The 21258-nt window shown below is 46.1% G+C and overlaps 1 protein-coding gene across 5 annotated transcripts in view; it reads right to left on the bottom strand.

Moving 5' to 3' along the window:
- The window catches only part of LOC120896454 (furin-like protease 1, isoforms 1/1-X/2), a 141471-nt gene that overhangs the window by 60439 nt on the left and 59774 nt on the right, over positions 1-21258 (bottom strand). For 2 of the 5 annotated variants that reach the window (XM_040300584.1, XM_040300581.1), the window contains one exon: positions 9891-11859. In XM_040300584.1, coding sequence (XP_040156518.1) covers positions 9891-10634 — 744 coding nt within the window. In that variant the 5' untranslated portion in view covers positions 10635-11859. The other 3 variants (XM_040300583.1, XM_040300582.1, XM_040300585.1) reach the window with 3 other exon arrangements.

The following is a 21258-nucleotide window of genomic DNA, read 5'->3' as shown; positions in this document are numbered from 1 at the left end:
GTTGTGATCGACAAATTGATAAAGCGATACCAATTGCTGTTGATCGTGCCAGGCGAGGGGGTAAATAATTTATTTCAATTCTCCATAATTGACAGACACTTCACACCTACAGCAGAAGGCACTTGTACAGTGGGGCTGCTAGTTGTGTTCGTGTTCTTGCATCAGATGCCGATGGTTTGTGTTCGAAACAAACAGCCTTTGCCACACGGATGCAGTAATAACTTACAAAACCTTTTAACGTAAATTATAAATCATTTACTCCAGTACAACTGTTTCAAACGACCCATGGCAACATGATATAACCCACTAAATCTGTTTACAGTATGGGAAGAAGAATTGTCCTAAGCAACGTAAACGCGTTTAAGACTCGTCTCGTCTCCTCGAGAAAACATCAAAGATCGCGCGAAAAAAAAGCGTTCAAACGATTCCAATGCCACCTCTATACCGACCGAGGCAGCAATAGGACAACGCAAAACTTCGGGCACTTCACAAACACTCAAGCCGTGAACCACTGTCGAATTTCAAAGCTGCGCTCGAAATCTGTGTGTTTACTTCCTTTGCCGTATTGCCGAAAGACAAGCAAACCGACATCGAAAATACGGCTTATCGCTTCGGGGCAATTCGATTTGCTTCATTAGTAACGCGACGGGGGGAGTTGAGCCGCGCTCCTGTTGGCGAGGTTATGCTTTCGCACGCACGCACGGCACCGAAAGGGCACACGACGCTGGGTCAGAAGGTTGGGTGGGTTGTAAAATTTCATCTTTCGGCAAAGTTTTCGCACGGAAAAGTTTCCTTTCCGCCACAGTTCGTCAATGCCCCGGCCAGCGATGGCGTTTCAGCGAACACGCTATTTGCTAAAAATGGACAACTTACAAACCCCAACTCAACCATGACCCTCTGGCGGAGTGGGTTTCTTTACTTTTGGAGGCCCGGATCGGACGGATGAAGGATACACACAGGCGTTACAAATCTCATTAACACATTCGATCCATCGAGCAGGGATTCGGTGTAATGGTAATTAATACTGTAAAAACTACCTTACTTTATCGTTTTGACACCTTGCGGCGGCTTGTGGCTTGCGGGTTCGCTTTGTGTGTTGGACAAACTAATGCGTCAATGCTTTCACTGGGGACACGCATCATGACACCCTACCTTGCGTTAAAGCTACTGATCTAATGGCACCCTTGCGTGGTAGTGTAAGGTTTCCTGCATTGTGGCAATTGGTCAAAAAAAAAGTTACCTAAAAATATAAATTCCAACCACTTGCTAATGGCTTCTTAAGTGTAGCGCTTCATCTTCCAGGAACCTTCACAGCAACAGCTTGCACTGCAAACATAAGTCGTTATTATTGTTTAAAGTCGAAAGATTAGGTGAACGATTAGATTAACTTGCCATTCGCAACACACTGGGCTCTATATTTCCAGCAAAACCTTCACCTCTACCCAATGGAAAGTTCAGGGCTAATCGCGTGAAGGCACTGGCCTTGCTGGCTGCGACGACATGCACCCATCACGTAATTTGATATACATACACACACTCACAAACGTACCACTCTCACTCACTCATGCTCATGCTCTTTTGCACCGCGGAGCAAGGGTAAAGTGAACCCACATTTAGGTGAGATCCTAGAACCAGACAGACCTCGGGGAGTTAGAGACTCGACCATCTAAGCGGCTTACCAGCGACTGATGTGGGTAGTGCTGGTGGTAGTGGTGGTAGGATCTGAGAGAGCGAGAGAAACAAACTGTTTTGCAAATAGCAACATGTTGCACAGGTTGGCGCGGAGGGCGGCTAATGTGCGCGACCTGTACGAGGCCTTATGACTTGAGCTCATGATTGACGGAGTGAAAGAAAAAGAAAACATACAGACACACACAAACATGCACACACTAATACGATGGTGGCATGTTTGAAAGGATACATTTTTCCGCTTGATAAATTGCCGCCGGGCATGAAATAGTTTGCCTAACTGACAGGCGCTCGCACAAACATAAACACACACATTCCGGTGGGTTGAAAGTTGAGAAGTATTCTACGGTGGACGAGGAGTTTCCGACAAATGGTGATGCCACAACAGGTAGGATACGGCCGCCATAGCTTGCTCTCTTCGATAAAACCCTTCGTTATTGGGGGCTACACTGACGGTTGGATAATTAGAATTGATTTGACTGCGAAAAAAAGGCGGCAACTACCGCCCCGGTCTAGTCCGTCTAAACTGATCAAGCTGGATGGACCAATTAGGGGGGTAATGATTGTGGTTTGTTATCGTAGTAGTAGCTGAGTGGCATGATTAAATAATTCGACCTGTTGAATGTATTTCCACTGTGTGCCGGTTGTTGGCTTGTGGAGCGTTTAATAAGGAAGCATGATATACTTATCAATCAACAACACAAAAGTCGTATTGGATTTCCCGCCATTTCTGTGTGCGAAAATAACAAACCAATGCCGACGAGCAAATTATTTGTTCATCCGCTACTTTATTACCAAATAGTTTCATTTCATCATTTGGCTCAATATTAAAATATGTTGCTAGCGTCCACTTACGAACGGGAGAAACATTTCATAAACCAGTCAATAAACAAACAGAAAACCGGGACAAAAAGTTTCCATTTTCGTATCTTCTACCATTTTTCGACAGGGGGAAAGAACAAACGCCTGCTCATTCCAAAGCAGACCACCATTGGGAGCACTTTACTGAAACAATCGATCTTCATACGGCGTGTCCGAAGCACGCGAATGAACGTCAGCAAACGACCCTCGAAGAAGCGCTTTTGCGTTTATTAAATTTTATTTCATTCAGTTCTACTCGTCCCACCGATTCTGTTTGATTTGCGAGTGAAGCACGGCGGTAGGGATTAACAATTCTCTGCGGTCTCTCCGCAATTGCCATTTATATTTATATCATTTCCATTTAGCCTCAATGAAAACGGGAACAGTGTCATAATGGTTCAAACCCAGAGGCGATGAGGGCGAGAGCAAGCGAAGCTGCTCCCGTTTCCGTTTGATTTACGTTTCATTTCCTTCCGCTGCCTGTCGCTTTTGCAGCGAGCCCGAGCTAACCGTAATGACTGAGACATCGTTAAATTAAAACTAAATGAAAGAAATTGTAAGCGCATTAGCACGATGGTCGCCCACACAACTTGACAGCTGTTTTCTGGCGGAACGAAACTTTTTCCCCTGGGCTTTCCACATTTTCCTCACCGAATGCACGGGCCACCACACACACACACACACCGTGAGCTGCTGCTGTACAAATTTAAAGCACCCTTTGCAGAGCAGCTGTGGGGAGTTGAGGTTGACGTGTGGCGTGGGCCAAAAAGGACACCACCGTCATCATTTTCCCAAAACTTTCCACCAAACATTCCACCGAAATTTGACTTTGTTTAATGTTTGTGAAGAGTTTCGTGTGTAAGAGACCTGCGTGCTTTTGCTTCTGCTGCGATGTGGTGCGAAAAACTTTCATCCCTTGCGCTACCCTCTTGACTCGCGGAAAAGGGATTAGCAGTTGATCCCTTCGCGTGGCGTTTCCGGCGGGCATACCAAACAGTAATTAGCCAAGATGGTGCCGCATAAAAATGTAAACTTTTCTCCCCGCGCGACGCACAATACGCATGTTGTTTACTTTTGATTGTTGGGGTAGGATCATTTTTAACCTTAAACTTTTAATGGGTCAACCGTTGCAAAAAAGGGGTGTCTCTTAAGGTAAAGATCACAGTGAAAGAAAAATGAGACCAGATCGGGTGGAGTGGGTGCTGTGTGGCAAACAAGCTACAGATGTACTACTAATTTAAGTATCTTTGACTCATGACGAGCAATTCAAAATAACAACAAGTATAGCTAACTGAACATTGGAAGCAAATGACAGCACTATAATCAATCATTTTCTCCTATCATACTAACATATAATACTAATAGTAAAGTTAATCGTAGCTCTAATTTGTATCACTAACCCTGTTTCGTTACGAAAACAGACCTTTAACACGATATATGCAACCAAATTCCATTCCATACGTTCAGTTTCCAGTTCCAAAATTACACAAAAAGTGCTTCAACCAACATGAGAAATATTTTCCATTCCGTTCCGATCGAAAATACGTAACATTGCACGCTTCCCACCAAACGGGCCGAGAACTGTATGCCATCCAGCTTGGTCGGAGCCTATATAAGGTTTCTAGTATGAAATTTTAAATTGATTTTTCGAGTGCCTGCACCGTAACTACCGAACCTCCCGTGCACCACTCTCCCTTCCTCGATAGAGCTTTGTGTTTCAAGTTTATGGCTCATGTCAAACACTTGTCCCGAATACCATTCACTCACTCTCCTGTACAGCTGGGACCGCTGTCCGGTACGCGATCCGACACAAGCAATTATGAATACGGTAGCTAGCCCGTTGGTTTTTAGCACATTCACACAGCACACGTGCGCCGGGGTTTCGATTTATCCATCCGTTCGGGGTCCAGTTGCGGAATGGGCGTTGTTGCATTCGGCAAAAGGATGAAACGCACACTCTCACACTCGTTCGCAGCAAAATGCCCGATGGGGTTTGGAAAAACCACACCGGGACGGGTACATCATCGACACCCTCAGAGAGACATGGTTTTGGGGGCATCGAAAACGCACGATGAATTCGCAAAGAGAACCCAATTTCCATTCATGTTTTTGAAGTTTGCCATTGCTGCAGGCTCTAGCATCAATTCCAACTGTCTAATCCAGACACATCAGTATAGGGGCTGCCAACCATAAATTCCACCAGCCCTTATGCAAAACTAACATGCCAATCGGAACAGTTCTATGAAAAGCTCGTCACCACTTCAAGTTCAAGCTCATCGTTGCATGTTACTTTTGATTTTTTAAAAATAAAAATCATTTTTTATCTCAAATACTGGCAGATAACAATAAAATTGATAAATTGACCAACATGTGAGCTCGCAAAGCCAGTGTTCGAAAACAATTAAATCTATAAACCAAACTATTATACATTATGACTCTTTTGCTCTACTGCATATCATATAGACTGAACAAAATCACATCATTTCATCCGACTATTGTGATATGCTGAGCCCGGTATATGATTCCAATAACTCATTCTCTAACAAAACATGAAAGAAGCGGATGAAGCCGAGCGGCTCAAAATCTCTGTAAAACAATCAACCAAACAACCAACACACCATGGCACCGGCGCTTTTGCATTCCATCATAACCTTTAATACTTGACTCTTGTGGACGTGAATGCAGGAACCATTTCAACTGCAGCAGAGCATCTGCAGAGAAAGAAATGCGTCTGTTTTTGCAAGCAAGACACATTTCACCCATCACGGTTCCTCAACCAATTTTCATTAAAATGTTAATTATTGTGGTCGCTCTTGACCGTAAAATCCAGAGGCACTGGAAATGCGCTCTGATCTCTATACACTATGCAGAATGAACTTATTCGTTTCGTGGTTATGTTTAGCTTGGGACATCCAAATCACTCTGTGATAATTGCTTCGAAACATTAAACTTCATATCGCAAAGTGATGATGGATTTTCAACAACTCACCAAGCGCACATAAAACGAAATACATACGATATGAGGTGTATTTCATTTTTAGTTTACCAAACATTCTTCCAGACCAACCAACTGGCACCGGCCGTTTGGAAACCAAAACAAAACGTAATGGGCATTGGATTTTGACGCAGATTTGTTGCCACAATCTCAGTTTAGCCAGCGTGCAGAGTGCACCAAGACTCATGCAGAACTTTTCTAGCCAAATGGCATTGTTTTCGACACCTGGAAAGCTCCCAACTTCGTTATTATTCGCAACAGCCTTCCTCTTGTCTCGGATGTTGACCGGAATTTGCGATTCCGTAGCAAAACTTTTCCCGTTTTCCCGCTGTTTGTTGCCGCAAAAACAAATACAGATGCAATGGTCGAAGTTTAAACCAAATCATAAAGAAGCTTTGCTGTAAAGATGGGCAGTTGTAGATTTAAAGATCATTTGAACCAAATTTAAAAAGAGAACCTCGTTTGAGAGAATTTTCTTCTCCTTAAATAACACCAAATCTATTGTTCTATTAGTAAACATAAACAAAGCTCTGATAAAAGTAAATACTCAGCGTTTAATTAGCAACCACACCCCTTAACAAACCATTGCTTGACAACGGAATAAAACATTTTCTTCTGTTGTAGGCAACTGGGGACGTTTGCGGTTCCGTGCTTTGTCCTTTCCACCCTCCAACCAACAATAGGAAAGAATGCCAACAAAAAACATACTTTTGAAAGCTTTTTACCTCTGCTCTGAACCTTTTTACGCACGGAAACTTTTTCCAATGGGGTGTTTCACCGCCACTGCATAGCAAACAAAAACACTGACCACGGACAGCAACCAAACGTTGCCGACCGTATCGCACTTATTACGCCAAACATCGTAACTGAATTTGTTTCTTGTATTGTCAAAAACTTTTCTCCCCCTTTGGCCCCAGCGTTCCGCGCGTACAACTTTTCAAGCTGCCCGCACGCACGCCCGCACAGATAACGATTGAGTTACGCTCGACAGCGAGAGCAAGAACGCGTCCTAAGCCCTACAGATAAGCCGAAGGACGAATACGCGAAAACGGAAAACCGCCTAAACATGCTGCCGCGCTCCTGGTTTCTCTGTGATGGCTGCGCTTCACCTTCATCATTATCGTGCAGGCTTTCGCGAACGAAACGGTTGAATAATAATGTCCATTAAAATGGCGCACAGCCCGCAAACAAACACACACAAACGGATCCCACCAAAACAACGAGCCAGATCCAGCATACGCTGAGGCGCAGAAAAGGGACACCATTTGGCATCATCGACATGATCGTCATTATCATTTACTTGAAGCCGCTCGGTCTAATGAACTGTATACCGGAGGATAAATGAAGATTTACAGTCTCGATAGCAAATGAAGCATGAGAGCGCACATTCTCCTTCCGCACATTCGCCCTCCGACTGCTTTGAGCTTTTAGTCTGCTGCTGATGCTGCGCCTGGTGATGGTTGTTGGGTTTGTGCCGCTTATCGGAATCGGTTCATTTTATGCTCTCTTCATCAAATCTTGCACGTTTATTGGTGCAAAACAGGGTTCAGCAGTAACCGCCGCTCCTTAGCAGACATTCACGCTGTACACCATTGCAACGGTCGTTACTACGCCGTCAAATAAACTTCACTCAACTTCAACTGGTTTGGCCTTTCGCCTGTGAAACGATGTGACACTGATGTCAAATGATGATTTGGAGATTCAAAATTGAAGCTTTGCCAGAAACCATCAACGGTGTTTAAAGCTGGCAAATCGTCTCGAAATTCATGCGAAATAATCAACGCTGTATTAAAGGCAATCTACGGAAGATGACCCTAGCTATTCGGTATGATCAAAAGCATTATCGACTCAGCTTAAAAGCTCGTTATGAGGAACAATTTCAAGATACGCCAACAAAAAATTGCTGCCAATAACATCTAATGTGCTTCTCGCCTAACTCTAATCTCGTTGCAAATTACATACCACTATTCGTGGCCAGTATTCAATTGAAGTTTTCATTGCACTGCAAACACCTACCAGAGGCACCCGATAATCTCGTACCCCAGTTAGCCAGTCAACAACACATGCGCCCGCATTGTTGCTAATAATTATCACTATCTCTCAGTCCGCAACGTCACCACACCCGCCAGCCAGTATATGGTGTACAGCTCAATGGAAACGATGCACTGGGTCCAGTCCAACGAGGAGCGCTAATGCTTCTCCATGCGGCTATGACTGCTAATTACTATTATTATCAAATTACATCGCATTAAGTGCGCCTCGCGCAGATGCCAACGATTTCGGATTGCGCGACAATTTAGATTCAGTTCACGCACCGACCACCGGACGCTAGGTACATCGAAGTTCCTCTTTTTTTCCCACCACGCAATGCCATCCACTCATTAGCTGGCCCAGCCCCAACAGGGTCAGGGCAGAAGAACAAAACGCCCTCTCATCGGTACCGCAATCGGTGGCAGAGGAGTTGGTTTATCGCCGTATGCAAAGCAATTAGTTTAATGGGCTATGGAACGCCTATTTATAACAGCACGTACGAGTTTAGCCCTCGGTGAACGAAAGATGCACGCGAGATACAGCCGATAGACAAAACCAAACGGACTAAACAGCGGCAAAAAGAAGGGCAAAACAGTCCTATAGCGTCCGGCACGACCCACCCACGTCGCGCTTAACTTTTTCCTGCTGCTATTTGTATAGTATTCCTCGTTGCGACTCTCCTGCGCTCTCGATGGATCAAACTAGCTGCAACCATTGCACGAAGATGGTAAAGGGATCATCAGAGCTCCCACACCCAGCACATACAGAACCGCAAAAATACTCCCCGGAGCTCACCCTAATAACTGTTCAAATAATTTCGCCCTTTTTCTCCCTCAATCCTTGCCACACGCTGTCTCTCCCTCGGGCAGGAAGTAAATTAAAGACTTCTGCCCAACAATAGCAGCTCCGGTGGAACAGGCCGACACCAGTACTTTCATCGTTTTCGATACATTGTCATGCCTTTGCACTAACCTCCCGTACCTAACACAACACATTGCCCCATGCACAGCCACTCGAATGGGTCGACTCGACCAAACCAACTAATATGAGTGAAGCTCCTGTGATTCCTCCGCGCTGGCTTCATTTGTATGAAGTTATTACAATCACTGTAATAAACTTTGAGGCAGAGGCGAACCGTTGCTTAAATGGCACCCGTCAACTACACGCCGTCCTCGGGTGCCATTTTGTGTCAGGGCACACAAATAAACCCCGTCCCCTAAACCATCCTCCCCACACACACACATGGCGACCATCGGCCGGAAGCACCGGAAAAGCTTTATTCACCGACTGCTGCTTCCACCTGCGCCGTCCGTCCATTGTGTCCCCATCCCTCGGGAGCACGGTGGCGTTGCAATTCCAAAGAATACAGTATCCGTACACGGGACACAGAGCAAAACGTTCGAAAAGATATACCACCGTCCGTTCGGGGTTCCGGAATGCTTACCCTCCCCCGTAGGGGGTTGAAAAACGACGAAAGGATTTATACTTCTCCCGAGGATAATAATTATACAATGCTAGGCGCACCACACTCTGAAAACGCGATGGCTTAGCGCCGCTCACCGAGCGATGCATATTTTGTGGGTTTGCAGAAGCGAGCAGTGGAGGGGCGACGGATGGGGAAGCCTAATCCGCACACTCTACACTACTTGGGGTCAATTTTTATGCCAGCCTTTCGACTGGTCATGGTCGCTCGATTCCAGCAGATTCTGAACAGGGGTAAAGCGTTTACTGCGTTTCGGTTTCGATCGTTATCCAATGCACGAAGCACGTGTATGGAAGAGTAATGTCCGTGCTGGGTAGTCGTTAAGCGGTCAAATTTGTGGCGATGGGTAATTTTTAAAGACGAAACCGTTGACCATTGAGCAGGAGTTGATTCCTCTGGGACCAATAAAACTTTTTGGGGGGTAAATGGATCAACGTTCAACTTCGTTGCAGGTTTGATTCTAAACACCTCACTCAGGCACGTCGAGGGTTCACACAAGTGAGCTAGGTGCTTTAGAGAGGGCGTTGGAACACATTTGTCGAGCAGATTTATTGGAAGATTACAGGCAATGCTTGTTTTAAGCCGAGTCACCCATTCATTGAATGTAGTAAGACCCTTGCTGCATGCAATCCAATTCAGATTCAAGGATAAATAAGTCATCATTTATACGAAATGATCGCTACTACAGAAGGTGTATATCATAAGTAATAAAGTAGTAGCCCCTTAGAATTCCTGAACTTGTTTCAACCCTACCTTGACGCTTCATGAGCACAATACAACGCATCTTAACAGCTACAAATTTAATTACATAAATGCATCAAATCAACTTACCTTTCCCCGATTGATGAAACCGTGCTCGGCGGCAACTCGATCGGCCAGACCATGCACATCACCTTCCGGAATGTGCACCGCCCAGTGATGTGTGAAGTGGCGTACGCCATCCAGCACTTCATCGATTTCGTTGACGCTTAGCAACTTCGCCTCATCGTCACTACTGCTGCTACTGCTGCTGCTGCTGTTGGCAGTGGCCAAAATGCCCGCCAGCAGTCCCTTCTTAAGCTCCCCGCCATCGCCACTACCCCTTACACCGGTCGTTACATTTTCATCACAGTTAACCGCGGAATTGATGCCGCTAAATACTAAAACTACCGATAACACTAGCACTAATTGAAACTGGATGATGCGACTCCACGGAGACGCTCGGGGATGAAGGTGATGCTGCTGGTAGCGCGGGTGCACAGTCACAGACTGACATCGTGGACGCCGCGTGTGACAGCCACCAGCGGAACAACTGCTTTCGTTACTACCACTGCTACAATCGTCGGAGCTGCTGCTGCTGCTATCTTGATGCCATCGGAGCTCATTTGATGCCTGGGGATCCTCCGGATCGTCTTGATCAGCGGATCGCTCGTCCGGGAAATAGCTATCCGACCTGGAGTTACACCTCAACACTCCACCATGCTGCTCTAGCATCACCGCACTTACTGACCACGGTACATCGTGCTGTCCGGTTGCATTGCCTTTGCCCCTGCTAAAAGATTTACGTTCGCGCTGCAGCGCAGTCTTTATAGTCATTTTGATGCAGGAATCCTTCGCCCGTCTTGGTTAATCTAGCTGCACAAATTGTTTCAGAGAAGCGACCACCACAACACTCCACAGCGTTACAAGCCACGAACAGACGCAAGGCGCTCCCACCGGCATGGAGGTACGGACAGCAAAACGATCCCGGGCCACAACGACACCAAAGCTATCGTTTACTGGGAGCAGCTAGAGCTGGCGTTCCACACAATCTCCGGGTGGTGGTGCCGTTACGAACCAGATCCATCCAACCGACTTAGACCATAGCGTGCGAAGGGCTGGTTCGTCCTGCCGGTATAGATGCTTTCCCGGAACCGGGATAACTAGTCATCCAATAAGGCTGCACGGATGACGGAATGTGGTCGAAGGCTTTCCGAACCGACGACGAGGGTACCGTCTCCGTTCCGAGAAAGCTCTAGCGAAGTAGCAGCCGAGTACACCGGTCCGGGGTCCGTTCTGCCCTCCAGTCGTAGGGATAATCAAGATGATTTAATTAAAACATAATTATTATTAATTTCATCCCACCGAGGCTCGTTCTCGATGACCTTTCTAGCCAAAGGCGATTCTTACGAGTACCTGCTTCGGGGTGATTTATCGGGCCGATCTTCCGCCTCCGCTCCGCTTGCTCGTATTTCGTTCTCCAGTTTCTGACCTCCGTCTCTCGGTAAAAAAGCACACAAATTTGAGGCTGCTGCCCGGGTGTTTGCCGACAGAGGGGATGTCTGGCTCACAGCCACTTTTAATACTTCTTGCCGGGCCGGTTGATAAGGCGGGTCTTACACATCGCTCCCTCTGCTTTCCTTTTTGCCGCCACCCCCCACTCGACACGCGCCACCGGTAGGGCTCTCTTGTCCGCCCTCGCTGAATGGTGATTTCCTTATTTCCCGACCGATCCTTATCCGTTTTTAATCAATCAATTAAGACTGTACACCGTGCCCGGTGCAGTAAGCGTGGCACGATGGTCGCTCTTGCTGAAACGATCCACCGGCTTCGTGTCTGATATTAAGGATGCTCTTCCGGACGACTTACAAAAACGGACAACCGTGTAGTCAACGGGCTCCTCCAACGACGGTTTGCGGCGATTCACTTCTTCACCTTTACAACTTTTTTTCTTTCTATCGGCAAACGTTGCCCATCACTCGACACGAACACAGACGCGCGCACGCACAAGCTCACCACTTTGCTTCTGTTACTAATTTGATTCTAGAAAGTTCCGTCCACTCTGAAGAAAGGAAAGAAATAATCATTTAATAGACATTACACAACAATCACACAACAAATACAACAATATCAGATCGGCCGCTCTCTTTCGATTTCGCGACCAGACCAGACGAGCAGGACCAGGATGCAGAGTTTAGCTCTAGTTTTTACACTAATCAGTTGATTGCCATTCCGTTAGTTAATCTAGTTTATACAACGTTCACCAGGATCTGGCATTCAACCGATTTCGCTGAGTTCACTTCATTTGCGACTGACGTTTTTTTCCGGCGTATGTGTGTTTGTGTGGTATCACTGTTTGGCACATCTGAAATGATAAACAGAAAAAACAGACATTAAAATTACAGAAGTTGAGTAATTAAAATACTTTAGTATTTATGGTTTCCCAAATCCAAAAAACTTTGTGCCATCACGGCACACATAATCTTTCCTAATAAACGTCCAAAGAGTGATGAAGAGCCCCTTACACACAGCTAAAACCAGACATTAATATAGCAATATCCCAGTAGCGTTGAAGCGCCGTGTGAGACTTTCTCATTCAGCAGCTCATCGGTCGGAAATGAAAGCCAAACTTTCATTCATTCGACAGCGCACACAGCCGGTCTTAGCATGAGACATAAATCCTGCCACCCGCCTCATTTAGCAACGCCATTTCCGCCGAAATCTATTCCTCGACGCACTGCTATTCTGACGCACCTGCCCAACATCAAAAGCCTAACCCCGCTGAACTTAATTAATGAATATTGGAAAAGTTAGCCCCGAGAAATCAGTCCGATTATTATTTATGACAACCCGGAAACGGTCCGGCGACCTTCCGGAAGGGAGGCGCATTCACGGGTGGACGGTTCAAGTGATGTGTTAACTCTTTCGAGCCACGGGAAAACTAATTATCTCACATTGGAGTTAGTCTGAACTGTCTGGCCACTGAACAATGCGCTCGTTTCAACCCGAACCAGCGAACTTCTGATGTACGAGCGCTTACTTCACCATGACAGTGACGCTCGCCATGACGTACATTCGCTCGTGGATTTGATGGAGTGAAAAAGGGTTTAAAGGATTTGTCACACTCAGCATGCAAAATGAAATGCAAATGTCTATTTGACTTTGCTGATAAGGCTCGCGCGTATGTTGAATGTGTGTGACTGTTCTGTGCGCTCGTCGGCTCGGGATAAACAGTCCGTACCTTTCCCCGTTGTAATTAGGTTCTTCATCGCTCCCAGTTTCCCGCCAGCGCCAGTTCTGAGTGACTAACTTCATTTGTTATCATACTGTTATTGATATCGCGTTTCGGTACACGTGCTGATTTGCGCGCACACATCAAATACACCCCAAAACAAATCACAGCTCATTAGCGTTCCCTAGGCAAGCTAACGGGCGCTGTACATGCGGCGAGTAGGATGAAAGCGCAAAATGTTATCTGCACGCTGTCAGCGAGACGCTCTCACCCTGCTATGTTGACAATTTCGGCCACGATAAATCCAGTGGATCTTAATTTTACCATCAGATACACCGAAACTGGGATGCAATTTAGCCGGCTAAGTCCGGGCGGGAAAGGGACCAGTGCTGAAGTATGCAATTGATTTCACAAACCAGAGCAATGGTAATGAAATGGCGAGTACCGTATGGCGTTGCCGGTTCATCGTTTCTATGCGATAACTTCATCGAGATGCACACATCATTCACAGGCGCCGTGCTTGAAAGCAGTTTGCGTAGTTAACAATAAACCACTTGACAGCTGGCGATCTCGATATAAGCGTTGAGCTTTTTTGCATGGTGTTACGATTTCGTAACAACGATAGTCTCATCCAACTGGTTAGTGCAATTGATGGGCTATTGTGAGCGATATGATTTTATCAATGTTTAATATTATTATTTACGGCTTAAATTACTTCACAATGCAAATTAAATACAAATAACATACACGCAACTATACGAACCCTTTGTTGTGCCGTTAACAAATCCGATTATCATTTAAAACAGCTGGCAGCTTATCGTTTAGCCTTGCAAACTAAATCCAACTACCCATTGTACTGAGATCAATCATTAATCATGCCCTCGTGAATACTTCGAAGCGTACGAAGGATTAAAAATGCAATATTTTATCAACCTTCAGTTCGAAACTAACGTTTCATACGCTTTGCAATTATTAATTTGTACAAATACACTGCAAACATCAATTTGCAATATGCTGCCTTACTGTTGTTCCAGTGCAATTGGCAGCCTCTTAGGGTAAGTGGTTTCTTCAGCAGCATTTACGATTATTTGTCTTCAGTTACCCACACACCCTGAAGCATACCCTTGCCAGATTGTTTCGTTTGGCTGCGCGTTCAGGGGGTTCGAACGTGTTTCTAAATTGATTTAAATATCTACGGCCCACGAGCGAGTGTTGTTTTTCGTCGACACGTGGCCTTTTCCCAGGAGAAACCGCACCAATATAGCCGTACCAGACCACTCACTGGCACGTTGCCGTCGGTGGTGTTACGTGTGCCTGCGCGCTAAACAAACTTCCCTTTTCCCGATGGGGCGAGGCAAGAAAGGCAACAACACGAGCCCATTGATCGAAACGCTAACTAACCACCGGCAAAAGCCACAAAACAGTATTAGGCAACAATGTTGGTTTCATCGTCCAAGCGCTCAAATGCAGCATCTTTGTTGCTGCTTCGTCTCCGCAGCTCGTACTTTTTCGTTATTGTTTTCTGTTTCATGGTGTTGATACTCGTGGTTGAGGAGTCAGTTTTTAGTGGTGATGTTAAAAAAAACAATAATTTTGCTACACATTTTTAATGCTACACATTTCACCTTCAAGTATTTTGATGAGAGCTGCAAAACTGTAACACGCACGATTGGTTCCATCGACTGTTGTTCACTGCCACAACACACACACAAAAAACCCTTTCATTCTCAAATCCACTGGTACAGAAATACCCAAGGTGCTGATAAAAAGGGAACAAAAACTCCGTTTTCCCATCACCAACTCCACACCTGAGCATTAAGGATCACAACGCACCAGGCCGGGCGCCCGTGTGCCCGCATCAATATGCAAACGAGCACCGCTGCTGCCGCCGCTGGGTTGCTTGCCGGCGGTTGCCAAAGGTGGTAGATTTCGCGTCGTCGTCACTTTACCTCTCGGTAAGCTCATCTGGTGAATTGAGTTTTCAAATGCCATTTTCCTCTCCCGCCCACACTTTACCACACTGAACGTTGCTACGCCCCACCCGGCTTGCTTGGGGACTTGAGTTTTCCACACCCACCACCACACAAACGCGTACGTACACATTCGCGTCTGGCGCGCGTACTGGAGATGTTGTGTGAAACATTATAAAATTCATGAAATTCATCCCCGCGCGGTCGCTTCATCATTGCGGGTCGTTCATAATGCACGCTCGGGTCGAATGTGCGGATCAAACGCGGAGGGTGAGGCGTTGAATACGCTACCATTATCTTACACCCGTTTACGCAGCAACAAACTCCCAAAATACACGCTGTTCCTACACACACACACACATACATCTGATCGCAAAATTCAATCGAATCTGTGTGTGAAGGGAACTGGATTTTCCGGTTCCACTGAAACGTGTTCAACGCATCCTCGATAAACGTCGTCGGACTGGGAGATCCAAACGGAATGGTGAAAATTATGAAACCGTCCCTCGAGCTTAATAACATACAAGTGTGTGTGTGTGTGTCGATTGCTTTGGTAGATATTCCGCTATGTAACGATTACGTTCTGCAAAATCGAATAAAAAATTTACATTTCAATAGACCGAAGATGAATCGATGCAAAAAAAGCCCCACTTTTATCATTTTTCCGTAGAACTCTTACTCTATTTAAGCCCATTTAAACAACGCTAGGATCAATAGCAAAAGGGACGAAACTTTTTGCAACTCTTTAATTTATTTGCCACACCTTACGACCCTCGCGCGCTTCCCTACAAAGAATGGAAATAAAGGTTGGAGTGAGCATAACAAAAAAAAAGTCCACGGAGCAACCAATGTATGCACTGCAGCATTAATCTACGCCATTCCAACAAGTCGTTACGATGCTGGGCACGTGGAAGATTAATGGAAAAAAATATTCAAATTACGTTTCGGTACGCGCCCGGTCTTGGCACACCGGACGTTATACCGTTTTTTGCCTGCTCGTTCCCCCGCTTACTTCCAGTACACTCCAACCACTGACCAACGTTTTCACCAAATGAAGATGAACTTTTCGCACTTCCGCACTCGCACCTAGCCGTCCCCAGGTCGTCCGGCACACAGCTGCAGCCAACACCGAACCGGCGTCACACATCGTACAAATACCTAAAAGTTGACAGGGCATGGCAAGGTACACAAATAATCTTACACGTCCCTGTCTGATGAGTTGACACAGCGAACGTGCCTGACCTGAATCTACCCTATCACTGGGGGGGCAGACATAAGGCGCGACGACGCTAAGACACGGTGCTCCATAGCTCACCACCGTTTTCTTCATACGTTCAAAGCTGATGTGTGTCCGTTCTCGGCCAAAGAGCAAACACAAATCTGTAAAAGGTCGAATGTGTCTCGCCCAAAGTGACATTCACACAGGAACACATGCGCACATACACACAGGAACCATTTTGTACAAACACCAACTAGTGAACCGAGAAGATGCTGAACGATTGCCGAGACTCATCTCGGATATGGACCGGAGTATCTAAGGCCGCAGTATCTCTGACCAGGCCTCCGGCAACTGCTCGCAACTCAGAAGCTCTGTCGCACACAATAGTGTATGATGATTTCTGGTCCCTAGAATTCAAACCACTCCGTAGCAGCGCGACTATTCCCAAGCAACTCTCTCCCAAGACCTGTGCGATAAACTGTTTAGTATGCTGGGTCTGTGCCCCAGAACTACGGACACCGGACGACGATCCATCCAATTCGTTTTCGCTGTGAAAAACCTGGCAGCACCACTATTCCTGTGTCATGTGTCTTCTTTTTCAGTGCAAAAACCTTACCAGTTTGTTCGAAGCAATGTTCAAAGCATTGCGAGGATCCATTTCCTGTGATTCTTTTGATGCATAGCGACCGGAAAGGAAAATCCAATCTTCCTCCACCCTTTAGTGAGGTTGGTTTTTAGTCACATACCGAATGTGACTATCCAGTGTGCATACGAAACGGTGAAACGATCGGTTCGACACAGTAACGAACAGTGTAATTTAAAAGAGTCATAGGAACAGGATTTGTGACACCGTCCACTCATCCCGTGTCTCACCCGAGCAGCGCCAGATTGAAGTGTATTTCTTGGACCGTCCAACCGATGAGTCCGATTGAAGTATTCTGAGCGGTGATCATAGGCAAGTAAACCATTTTTTTCGAATTTAGAAGCGAAGCAATGTATTGCAAAACTACGGAAAGCAGGACAATCTCATTTATCAAAGAGAGAAAGTCGGCATCAATTAAAGTTATTTACAAAACACCAAGCAAAATTAATTCTTTCCAGAACAAAAACAATCCAATTTACAAAATTTCCACCACAACAAACTGCTGCTATTTTTAAATGCAACGCATGCCCTAACGGAAGAGAAGGAAATAATAAAGACCCCAAGCGCTTTAAGTTCTCCCCAGAGCACACACCGCAGACTGACCCAAGCACTTGTGTGTTGCGCACCGTTCCGTGTCATAATTTTCATAACCCTCGACGTAAACACATAACGGACGCGTGAAATCACGACACCCCGAAAGGGTGCACACGACTCCTCCCCTCCCTCCCCCACCTCCCTTTGCCACTAGAGTTGTTGGGAAAGCTGCTCAAACCCGGTGCGAAAGTGACACGCAACATTTGACATCGTGCCGCGCCCTCGCCCGCGTTTGCCGTTCACGTTTCGCCAGCCGTTTAACGCCAACGGGGCCCGACGGTGTGTGGTGGTGGGGGTGTGAAGGAACGTTTTCCACCCAACCGTGTCAAGCCACGCGATTAATGTAAATTTACATAACCTTCCTTGCTACCTCCCGAAAATCGGGCACGGTTAAACGAAACAGGGCCGAGGGGAGACCGTTGCAGTGTGCCCGATCGTTCGTGGATGTTCTGTTTCACTTTGCGCCTTTTCGATCGAAAGCTTTACCAACGTACCGGCTAAAAGGTTGCTTCAATATTGATATACATTATGTGACAACTGCAAATGAGAGGCTATTACCAATTATCTTTTAATTGTGGTCTCGCGATACTGGAAATGATGGATTAAAGAGAGAAGCGAACAAATTAATTGAAATTGCCCATCATTAGTGACAAATACAATGGATATGTTGAGTAAATTGTATGTGCTTTTTCAACTACTGCATTGGCATTGTTAGCACTTCACCATCGTTATCTATTTTCGCTTCAATAGCACACTGTTTCGGGAAAGTTCTTTGCGCACAATTGAATCCAGCCTCAGGATAAAAACCAAATAACGCATACTTTCAGAATGATCAAACAGCAGCAAAACCTGAACTATTCAACAAAATAGCTAAAAAACGGGATACATTACTAGATAACGCAGAACTCATGCTATACGCATCACTGCCGACTGCGTTAATTGGATTAACGGTCCGAAATGGAAGATATCACCATGACTTTTCTGCTAACGGCATATCCCAGGATTTACATTCTGACACAGTAACCGACAGTGGCAGCAGCAGCAGCAGCAGCAGCAACAACCCTTATTGTTAACCTCCTTCTACGACCGTACACCACACCCAGGGACATGGACAGGGAGCGGCACAACAACAAAAAAAAAGATCCCACAAACGCCGGCACGCTTCGCATCACAGGAATCTGTACCTCCCGAAATCACAAGCTTTTCCGAGCGGAAAACTTTTCAAAGCGAACGCAACATCATTTTGATCTCGAACGGCCAGAAGCATTCACTCGCTGGGTTAGGATATTTCAGCACGCTTGGCTAACCGGCACCGCACGCAGTCATTCTGGGAAGGATGAGGGAGGGAAAAAAGGTGGTGATACATATCCGCTGGATGAAGTCATTTCCCGAAGCACCACACAAAGTAAAACCCATTTGATCAGCGCCAGTGTTAAGGCCGGGCTACATTGATCGTACTCTCTGGCGTAATTTTGATTTTCACTAGCGCATCTGGCGGCGGCTGGTGGAAGCTTTTTTTGTCATCAAGGGAATGGACCTGCCGGATCTCAAAATTAAGTAGTTTTTCCATCGTTTTCCATTGCAAAAATTGATGCAATGCGTGCAAGACATGTGTATCTACGTTTTACAAGACTTTTCTCCTCTGATTTCAGTAAAAAACATGGAAAATTAACGTATTTTCTGGAGCGGCTCCAAATTGTTTGGCAAAATGCTTCGGTCAGCCGCCGCCAGATGCGCTAGTGAAAATCAAAATTACGCGTGCGAGTACGATCAATGTAGCCCGGCCTTTACGGTGTTTCCGGATAAGTCTGTCAACAAGCCGCTGTCATTGAAGTATGCATTACAGTAATGAAATGTTTTTGAGTTGAACACAAGAGTGCATCTAAATAACTCACCTGCCAAAAGAGTTATTAACGCACAGTTTTGCTTCTATTAACAGAAAACATTTCAATTTTCCAAACAACCACACCCGTTATGCCACTTTCATATATCTTCACACATAATTCCGTCTACATCCTGTGCTGTGTCTACACACGTTATTACAGGATCAGTTCAGCCGTTTAACGGCGTAGTAAAAGCCGATGATGATTTCCAGTTCATTAGCAAATCTAATCCAATTATGATGACATATTTCTTTTATACGCCGGCAAACCATTAAACCGTGCCATAAAACGGGTACCTGGTTAACCTTAGCCCTCTCTAGGGGGAGGAGGCTTTATACGTCACCATCGTCCTAGATCGCATCATCCAGTGCACGCGCACGCACACGCACAGCAAACGATGGTGACCTTCATCATCGTAATCGCCATTCAAATAAAGCTCCTGTAAGCTCCTAAACGAGCAACCAAGGATTCATCTTGCCATCTTCCATGCGCAACACACACACAACTGCTTCTCCATCTCAAGGGAGCTTGTAAAAGTGAAAGCATCCCATCCACCAGGTCAATGCGGGGCGCACTACCGGAACCACCGAAATCCCATTGACAACACAACCCGCGACGACGATGACAACAACGGTGATCTTCTCCTCCTATCCACCCACCGTTCTGCTACCTCCGGTGAAGGAAGCGAAAGTAAAAACCGGACACGAATGGTGCCGAAAAGATCCGTGACGGGCCATAAAATTTCATTGCACCAATCTCACCCATCCAGCGCCCTCCAACGGTGGCACTGTCGTGGCACCGGCTAGAATTTCTTACGTACGCCCAGCACCACCACCACCAAGGCGAAATCTTTTTTCGCCAATTCTTCGCGCGCGCGTGTGAGTCTTGCTCTCGCTTGCACTGCACCAGGCTGGCTCCAGCTGTTTGCCAACCGTTTGCTTCACGCCATCGCGACGACTGCTTCCGATTTTTCCGAAACCACTCCGGGTGCCAGGATGGAACCCCCCGCCCGTCAACTGCCAAGTGTCCCAAGCGGAATCAAGCGGTGGGAGTCGAAGAGCGACAATTTAATCTCCCGTAAGTCCCCTTAAATGGCTGCAAATGGAAATCGATATTTTCTTAACCAATTGATAGCAGAAGGCGATATAAATCGGAACACTAAGTAAGAGCGAACAAGAGCACAAAAACAAAGAGAAAGAGAGAGAGAAAAAGAGAGAGGCTGCCCACACTTCGCACGGGGTTCAGCATCAACCACCGAAACAGATCTTTTTTCCTTCGCTTTTTTTAGGGTTATGTTTCATTTCGCCTTTGGTTCGGTAATCCGGTGACGGAAATCGTTTTCCGACCTCTGTCTCTCAATCTCCATTCGCCACCACCTCCCTCCAGGGAGTGCCGGATGGGTGAGGCTTACAGAAAATGGAGAAGCAATTAAAAATTAATTTCAGATTACTTATTCATTCCAGGATACTGACGCTTCGATCCGATCTGTCTCTTGGGGGAGGGCAGTAATGCAGGAGAAGGGAAGGCGCTTACTACTACCGCCGCCCGTGCGCAATATGCTCAACGGTGAAGTATATTTATCAAACTGTGGAAAACGAGATAGGCTTCAAACGAACATTTCCAACATCACCTTAATTTTCTCTGCGCCTTTATCCATCTGTGTTTGACCACGGTCATATAATTATTTCATAATAGCCTGGTGTAGAGGGCTTAACCCGCGAGCGCGAAATGCGGCAAATGGATTTTAAACGCTTGTTTATTTGCTGCCGGCGATGGACGAAATCTGTCGACAGCTTCCACCCCCAAAAACCCCAAAACCCATTAGAGCTCGCAGGCTAACTCGGGAGCGCTTTGATCTGGTAACGATTTATGGTGTTTTAGATCGCACTCGAAAACTGATCCCTGCCTCAGATGATCTCA

Source organism: Anopheles arabiensis, chromosome 2 (genome assembly GCF_016920715.1).
Source record: "Anopheles arabiensis isolate DONGOLA chromosome 2, AaraD3, whole genome shotgun sequence".
Classification (NCBI taxonomy): domain Eukaryota; kingdom Metazoa; phylum Arthropoda; class Insecta; order Diptera; family Culicidae; genus Anopheles; species Anopheles arabiensis.
This window is presented reverse-complemented; position numbering and strand designations above follow the sequence as displayed.